Genomic DNA, 9,376 nt, shown 5'->3' on the forward strand with positions numbered 1-9,376 from the left:
GTATGTCCCACATCAAGTTTTTTATGTGAAGATGACAACCATATTATTAGCGCTTTCTTGTTGCTGTTGTTTCCCCAGATGCAAATTCAAAAAATGCACTACAGAATAATTTCCTTGGTGTATGTGTAAATAAATATATAGTATATTGTTTTATTTTATTTTATATTTTATCCTACTCTGAGCTAAATTTAATTATCTGTATGTTTGCTCGATGTGTTTGTGGCATGATGGCACTACAACTCAACAACATTTCATTGTGCAACTCAGTGTTGTATAATGATACATCACCTTGATACCACATATGCTAGCTAACAACAGATAACATACTTTGTCTGATTTTATTACAAAGGGAAAACAATCACTGAATACAAAAGCATAGAAAAGTTCACCCCACAAAACTACATTACTTTTATTTATTACTTATAAAATTTGTATTCATTTATTTTTATTCAACAAAGCAGAACATTCCTACAAAGACCATTATCTCTCCTACCATAAGACTAATAAAGATGTTTTCCAGCCGTGAAGACCCATATTTATTATGATATTTACTAAAGAGCCAAAAAAGAAGCAGTCATGGGCTGAGTAAAACATTTAACAAGCAGATCAACATCACACAAATGTGAATCATGATAACAAAGCAGAAACAACCTAAAAAATCTCTATGATCAAATAATAAATTAATCGCAAATATTGGTTCAACCATTCATTCACCATATTTTGACACTTTCTGTCAAAGATAATGAGTCCACCAGAGTCTAACATTCAAGGTTTTTATGACATTGAGACAAATCAAGGATTTCATGATCAAGGCTTTCAGGGTTATCCTGACTCTACTGGGACCAGCACTGTGGAGAACATTTGATCAGGAGTATAGGTAGTATTGATCCAGTTCAAAGTAGAGTTTGCCTCTGAAGGCACAATGTTTGGCAAGGGCACGAGGAAGTGCACAACTGCTCCCACAGCCAGAAGTCCAACAGCTGCAAACATAGTGAGACCTCGCCTGAGGATCAGCTGGGTGGTGGAGAGACGACCACCCTTCAGATGTCCAGCCCGCGTCTCCGTGTTTCCATCACGGTCCTCAGTGCTCACAGACAGGTAGCCGTCCACTGACTTGGAAGAAAAAGTATCAAATTTTCTGTATTATATTTTATGTATTTACTGCATTTACTTTAAAGTCATCGGATATTTGAAATCTTTGACTTAAAGGAACAAAGTGTAAGATCTGTCAAAGGTAACCTAAAAACACAGAGCACAACAGGTAACAGGTAATAACAGGTAGTTCTGACCAAGCAATCTGATTGGTTAACTAGACATTTAAAACACATTCAAATCAGCATGAAAGCTCACCGTGCTAATCACTAAAACTATAAACTATACCTAAAGGGGGGATGTTTTTGAACCATTTTTATTAATGAAAATAAAACTCGACTCACAGTGGTCCTATAATAGACCATTACCTCCTGTCTAACCTGTCTAGACTATTTCTTGCAGCTGTTTAAATAACATTTATAAAATAATTAAATCAACTTTCTTTTATGAATATTATTTACAGTTTTGTGACTGCAGTGAACAATTTTTAAGGCTAAACACCAACAAATATAGATTGAAGCAAGACATGTTTTAGAAATATGTGTGTTTTCAAAACATTTTGACTTTTGGACTTTACAACGCTCTGGAGTTATTAGAAATGTTTGGATCGCACAGAGACTCACTTCAGCATCCTTCATCAGCTGTGGCCCTGTGAGTCTGTAACACAGAGCTAGCAAATCAGTTTTGTCTTTATGTGGGTGGTATTTATTCAGTTTGGGAAATCCCACATCTCTATAAATCATTAACGTGAGCTCAAGCTGGCTGACTGACTCAACTGGGACTAGAAATCATCTCTGTTGCTCGGTAAGGGCTGGCCTACTTACTGGAGTTTTAAACTAGGTTTCATCACATAGGATTCTATCAATGTCACTGATTGTTTTCCAGTTATTAGTCAGACAATTGTCTCATTGTCCCATGTGTTTCCTTGGAAAACCACGTCACTCTCCTGCTAATATTGATGGTGAAGGACAGTGTCTCTTGTAATATTACTTAATTACAAGACAGGATGGGCCAAGGCTAGCTGGTTAGCATGCTAACTTCAGTAGATATCTCTGCAGCACAGTACATATGTGTCATTACTGTTACTTCTTCACATTCAATTGAGTTTTAAACTGAACTAACAGGCCATATCTTACACAAAGCACCTTTAAGTGTTCCAAAGAAAATATTGCATAGGAAAAAATTAGAAATAACCATTGCTAACAGTGTGAAGTAAGCTATGAAAAGCAGTTAAAACTGTCATTACTTACTATCTGTTCAGCCGTGTTGTGACCCATAGCTGTGCTTAATAATATCAGCTGCGTCTTTTTCTGAGCTCGTTTCACAGCCTGCAAACAAACAGATACGAAAACATAACTGACAATTTCTCCTTATTCATGCACTTAACACATAGCTGTTGAAATCTGACAGATTTGTCTCAGTTGTTTTTCTGAGATAAAACAAATTCTGTCAGTATATAAGAACAGCTGAGGCCCCGTATGATCCTGATTGTTAGATTAGCCAGTAGCGTACCTCCTCTGTCATTCTCTTCCAGTTCAGCTTGAAGATGATGACAGTGATGTAGAAGGTGGACTGTAAGATGACACAAATGAGCAGTCCCAGCCAAAACCCTGTGGAGAAAAAGACAAATTAGTCTGTCAAGGACCCACCAGGCTTCACTTATAATAACCTGCTCTCCATGTGTGGCCATTTATTTGACTTGAATTACTCTGAAAGTAACAAAACATAGTCATTACTTCAGATAATTACCCAAAACTCTCAATTTTGCGACAAACATCAAAGTGACGCTCAGTGACAGTCCTATACAGTAGTATCCAATCAGATTCGCCACAGCTGGTATCTTCTGTTTGCCTGTGCCCAAGAAGATGCCCGTGCACACACACTAGGGTGGAGAAAATACAGATTTCATATATGTACATATATATGTCTTGCTTTTGGCGCCATTGCAAACAGATTTTGTTCTGCACACAAGAAAGGCTGGCAGACTCACCACAAGACCATCAAAGAACTGAAGGAAAATGTACGCATTCATCAGATGGGAGACCAGACCTACAATCTTCCTGAAATGATAGACAAGATTGTGTCTTTGCATGTAGAAACTGTATTCTTACAGCTGTAGCATATTAAAATTAGAGTGCAACTGTAGGGACTCACTCATCAGAGGTGAAGATGTGTCCAATCACTGTTTTGGTCGAGCCAAGCACAAGACCTTCAACAACTGCAAAGACACCTGGAAAAGAGCAGCTGTGAAATCTGTCAAACAGACTGAGAAAATCAAATATGAAATGATGATTTGTAAACACAGGCTACAGAACAGAGTGTATTTCTAACCGACCTGCAAGAGTGAGCGTCATCTTGCTAGTCAGGATGGCCCTGGCAGTGTCTCCTGCTCCAAGGGCGTTACCCACACGGGCACAGGCTGCAGCTTGAATACCAAGAGGGAACTACGGATCCATCATTTCCAACAAAGCATGAGAAGAATACAGGAATTTAGGAGTCACAAAGTATGAACACTGATACACAAAAGATCGTGTGCCAGAGAGCACTCAAAACCTAAACCACAACTTTGATTTCTTTAAGTTATTTTTAATTATAATCTAAATCTGAGACACGTTACCATGTAGGTTATGAAAGCCACCATTATCACAGCATGTTGGGCTGCCAGCTCATCCTCACTCAGCATTCCTGATCAACAGAGACAAGGAAAGAAGAACAGTTATGCTTATGTTAAGATTCATATAATATGCATTGTTAGTGGGTAATAAGGCCTTTATAATTAAAATACTCGGTTCTAATTGGTCAATTATGGCATTCTAAGGTCTGTTATTTCTGAATAATATAATAAGAGGGGCAATGAATGAATTTTAAATCAATAAAATAACTAAAATGAATATTTTTTGTCAAAGTATTTTTTTGTTTGTTTGTTTGTTTTTTAGAAAGGAACAGTGTGATAATTGGAACACCCTTTAAGGTACATTATCCCTTGGTTGGCTAAATACTCAATTCTGATAGGTCAATTAGATCTGTCATTTCTGAATAGCAGACCACAGAGGCTGTAGTCATACACTCTGGAGGGGCAATAAAATCATTTTTAATTTAATATGTTGTCAAATTATTGATTTGATCCAGTATGTAGTGATAAAATAAGCGTGGTCTTGTGCATTATTACATTCATGATCACTGCATCACCCTTTTATTTCACAATAATGACCCATTCACTGTGCATTATCCCTTACTTATAAGATGCTTATTAACATTATTATATGTGTTAATAACAGAGTTAGGCATTGTTTTCACTTTACATCCAGTTGATAAAAAAAGCATAGTGAACTGTTAATGAATACAAATTTAACTGCTATTTAATGCACAATAATACTGGCTACATATTAATCTTAATAAAACAACAATAAAAGCATAGTAAATTTTTAATTAGGACATAATAGGCAACTTATTTAAACTAAAAAATGTGTTTGTAATGCTATCATAAACAATTCTAAGAAACTTTGTGGCTTTTATTTATGCTCTTAGAAGTCTATAAACTTTTTAAAAGTTTCTTATAAATGCTTATAAATGTCTTATAGCATAATCTAAAAAATGTTTATGATGTCATTATTAAAACTTATAGTCTTATTGCCATGTAATGATGTTAATAAGAATTATGAGGGACTTGTTACCTTTTAACTAAAGCATATTCCATGGACCATAATACAAGTATTACTGAATGAACAGTCATGGCTCAAAATTTGGCTGGTTTGATAAAATCAGTGAGCTTAGCCTTTAACAACATTGTTTATGACATATCCCTGCTAATAATTTCTGTAAGTAAGAACAGGCTTAATTTGGTTCTGAAAATATTTGGATTACCTGCAAAGAATCCCCCAAACTCATAAACCCACCACTCGAAACATGTCATCAGTGTACTGGGAATGGCCAGTTTCATGTAGGAGCCCCACTCCTGCAGCGATTCCACAGACCAGCCTGCAGGGGGAGAGAGAAACTCATTTATGTCAACTGAAAAAGATGGAGGAGGCTGGAGACAGAGTGATGCATGAAAGCATCGGGAAACCATGAATATTGAAGCCCTCACCTCCCCATGTTGTTACATGGAGCTTCTTCCACCAAATGTAAGCAAACAGAAAGACAAAGATGTAAATCTGAGACAGAGTGTTGGCTGCTGCAGATCCTCTGTAAGACATGCAGACAGACATGCTGACATCAGAGTGTGGAATCATTTTATTTAGATTTTATTCTGAGATGTGTGAGTCCACCTACCTAACACCCAGATCCAGCCAGTGAAGAAAGATGTAGTTCGTCAGCGCATTAGCTATGTTTGCCATGGCAGCAGTGTACATTTGTGGCAGTATTATACCCTGAGTACACAAACACCAGATGAGGCGAGAGAGTAAAACTTATACCCATCAGATATGTAATTACATTAATTAAACCAACATGTTTTGAGTCACTGACATAAAAAAAAAAACTGGACAGGACATTTATGCACCTGGTTCTGCAGATAAGACACCAGCAGCTGGTGGAGAAACATTGCCTATAAGACAGAGTTAGGGAAAAAAAAACACTCTTACTGCGTCTCTATACATAACTGAAAATGTATTAAATTTGCACATAAAGATGAGAGAACAACTCACTGGTACAGCTGGAAGGAAGGCTGTCATATACAGCTGTGCTATTCTGAAATGAAGAAGCTGCATTCAGATACAAGGAAATTATAGTTTAATATAACATATACTTAGGTCTGTTGCAATAACCACAATTTTAAAATAACCATGCTACAGACCAAAACCAACTGCAGGGGATGGCAAGTAACTACAAAACCCGATACGTTTAGGTTTTTTTCTTTTTTTCCTCTAGGTTAACCTGTTGAACTCTTAGGCGTGTATTTGAAATGTAAAACATAAGAGCTCTCCAAAAGCAAAAGAAAAGAATCTTGATCTCCCCCTGGTGGCAAGCTGCAGTATGGGTCATAAATCTTGTGTGTTCAAGTGTTAATTTTTCTGATGTGTGGTTTTAATTAGTTATTTGATGGTACAAAAAGGGGGTTTCATGTCATGATTAAAAGAGCCAGCTGGCTGTTTGGGGAGGAACTTGGAAGCGCGGCTCCAACCCTGGTTACGACTGCACAGACTCTGGCTCCAAATGACATCAAACACAAGTTGGCTGCGCTCGTATCCGGGATATTTTGGCTTTATTTTTGTACACTAGTATCACAGCATCCATCTTTGTTGATGTCAATGGGTCAGATCCACACAAAATGTTACTGCACCAGATTACGTCATTTATCATAAAGGAAGTAATTTGCAAAAACAAACAGAATGGCACTAATAGAGTGCCTAGGTCACGCCTCTCCTGGTGCGCCACATGGAGCCTGTCTTCAGAAAAAGTATGAACGGTAGTCTATGACGAGAGACAAACAATTTTTTTGTTCCTGTTTGAACTGTGCCATCAATTATACATACAGTATGATGTTTTAAAACATCGTGTCATTTTTCATGACAAGAAAGTTACAGTATGTGTTAGGTTCGTCCTAGTTTAATTTTGCATGAAACTGCATCTGTCATCTCGCACAACATTCGTCCTTGTAACGTTATCTTAGCTGAAGCATATAAAATACTGCAGGTAAGATAACCAGCGCCTCCTGGTGTTTTTATCCTTGATGAAGAGGAATAGTAGGACCTGCTGCTTGTGTGACTACATCCCAGTGCAAAAACGCACAGGCATCATGGCTTCAGCGTTAACTTTTGGAGGGAGAAAATCATGATGTCACTTATGCAACTTCGTGTCTATGGTTGTAACTGACAAACATCAAATGTGTAATGCGCGACACAGCAGTATCAACAACAAAATTCTTCTCTCACCATTGACTACTCATATTTTCTCTGCCTTTTATAAGAGTTAATATTAAAAGCATTTGATTATAGACTTTGCAACCCTAAAGAAGTGTGCTGTCATTGGGGTTTTTGTTTGTTTTTTGTTTGTAATTTCCAGTTTTATTTTGAAGTTCTAGCCTTTCCTCTTCTTTCTTGTTTCACTTCCTGTCTTTGTTATCCTCCTTCCTTTATTTGTTTTCACCTGTTCTTTCTTTATTAATCTTGTGTCAGTCTCCTCCATAGTTGCCAGTTCGTCATTGTCTTTTGTGTTGAGCACCCCAGCCTTTTAATGTGTTTTTCACAGTTATTGTGGATTTCTACCTTGATTAAATCGATTAAATTAGTTTGAACTGTTATCGCAGAGCCTGAGTCTGTATTCTTGAGCTGTCCAACATGACACTCTAATATGTGCTGCTAAAATGGTGGTGTGAGGCTACATTTAATAATATAGGAGAGGTCTGTGTGCGAAGACTGTCCTATAGGGATGTAGACTTTGCACAAAATTGGTAGAGGTCATTCGATCAATATTTGGAATACAGATTCTCTGGTTTATACTGAATCTCCTCTGTGAATCTTTGGGGAGCAGTACTGATTTCAACGCAGCTGTGATGTTTGTTAAAGTCGACAGGAGGACGTCTCAAGTTCTGAGTTTTACACGCATGTTCAGTGCTGTTAGTTACCTGGCCACCTTGGGGTCCTGGCCCATGCATAACAAAATGGCCTCAGCATTAATGAGGAGACCCCAGCAGGGCAGACAGAACAAGAGCAGGATGATGATGCCCCGCTGGAGGATCACTCCCACACGCAGCAGGTTCTTACCACCAAACGTCTGTCACAAGAGCACCTTGTTAATCATTGTAGAAAAGAGAGTAACGAACAGTCAGGAGACACAGACAGTGAAACTACAGAAGTTAAAAGGGTTTTCCGAACCTGAGACACCAGAGTATCGCATGCCAGTCCCAGACCACAACCTGTCGCTGCAGTGGTCACATTAATGGTCTAAAAAGAAAATGAGACATACTTGAATGAGCCTGAGGCAGCTTCAGGACTGATGCAACCAGTATCTCCATGACTCATACAAGTAAATGTACTATTTATTGATTAAATGATCAGGTTTGTGAGAGCACTGTATCATGGGAAGGTGAGTTTAGAGTTGTAATATTTCATTTTCTCCCTCGAAATTACATCTCCAGCTGACATTTCCGTGCCTCCACAGGTCTGTGGAGCATACAGATGACCACTTACAGCAGAAGCTAATCCATAGCCGGCCATCACTTCATTTCCCAGACGCCCACAGAACATCGTAACCACAAATGGAAGCAGGTAATTGAGGATTCGAGAGAGCAGCTAGAAGGAAAAACATTGACAGTGGTACAGGTGATACAGCTACCAGATAATATGTTGTAATTTACAGTAAATACAAGTTGGAATTAATTAGGAATGGCTCTCTTTGCAAAACAAGGTCATCACTTTGGCAGGTTGTAGCCATTGTTTGAAACCTGGCGAATGCTGCTGTGGGCTGACGGATTTCTGCTTCTGTAACTCAGGCACAAAGTCAATTTTTCCTGACATTTTAAACAAAACATTTTCATCAATCTTCATCAACTTATTATGACAAAAGACAGCCTCAACCTACACAGTCCCTTTGCAGACAGAGCAGAGTATGAAACAGCGTCGGTCCTTACCAGAGGCCCTGTCATCCTCAGGATGTGGTACAGTTCATCTCGGTGGGCCTGGGGAACCCTGTGGCGCACCCATTTGCAGCGGAAAAGCTTGTTACTGGACCCCTCCATGTCTGCAGAGCAAGAAGCTGCTGCAGGTTTTTCCTCTGAAGTGTTTATGCTCATGTCCGTATCTTTGATGCTGTCCAGGGACAGAATCCACTACTGCTGTGTTAAGTATTTCACCAGGTTACTCATTAAGTCACATGAGGTTAGTTGCATTATAGGTTTGACACACTGTAAAAAAAAACTATATTGAAAACAATTACACCTTGATATTAACCAAAGAAGCTACAGTTCACATTCATGTCTGTCCAGACTCATATAATGTCTATAGTGAAGACTTTGGAGGAAATTAATATGGAACTTACCACTACATGATCTGTAACTTTAAATAAATTTAATAAAAGGTATATTTTGGCAAAAGTCAAGTTATTACTACACATGTCTGATTCTAGTGAATAATTTTCAGTGAGAAACATACTGTATTCGCTCAGAGATTATTTTTTACAGAGGAGAAGAGAGGACTGATAGAAAGCCAAAAATTATAATGTCACAGTGATGTTAAACTTTGACCTTTTGGATATAAAATGTCATCACCTCATTATTTTATTCTATTAGGTACTTGCGTGTAATTTTGCCTTAATTATCCAGGTAATTGCTTCAATGTGTGTGTGA

At 38.1% G+C, this 9,376-nt stretch overlaps 1 protein-coding gene across 1 annotated transcript; it reads right to left on the reverse strand.

Moving 5' to 3' along the window:
* Positions 1 to 545: 545 nt before the first annotated feature.
* On the reverse strand, positions 546 to 9,071 carry LOC146328975 (multidrug and toxin extrusion protein 1-like). Its single transcript, XM_084717943.1, has 17 exons — positions 8,663 to 9,071; positions 8,223 to 8,324; positions 7,908 to 7,976; positions 7,658 to 7,806; positions 5,739 to 5,781; positions 5,594 to 5,638; positions 5,365 to 5,462; positions 5,180 to 5,277; positions 4,957 to 5,070; positions 3,710 to 3,777; positions 3,428 to 3,536; positions 3,247 to 3,322; positions 3,083 to 3,152; positions 2,842 to 2,974; positions 2,605 to 2,702; positions 2,343 to 2,420; positions 546 to 1,113 (listed from the first exon to the last, which is right to left on the reverse strand). Exons 1-17 carry the CDS (start codon positions 8,822 to 8,824, stop codon positions 823 to 825), a joined length of 1,803 nt encoding a protein of 600 aa, XP_084574069.1. The 5' UTR covers positions 8,825 to 9,071; the 3' UTR covers positions 546 to 822.
* Between the last annotated feature and the right edge of the window lie 305 nt (positions 9,072 to 9,376).

Source organism: Lutjanus erythropterus, chromosome 4 (assembly GCF_056507025.1).
Source record: "Lutjanus erythropterus isolate fLutEry1 chromosome 4, fLutEry1.hap2, whole genome shotgun sequence".
NCBI classification, from domain to species: domain Eukaryota; kingdom Metazoa; phylum Chordata; class Actinopteri; order Lutjaniformes; family Lutjanidae; genus Lutjanus; species Lutjanus erythropterus.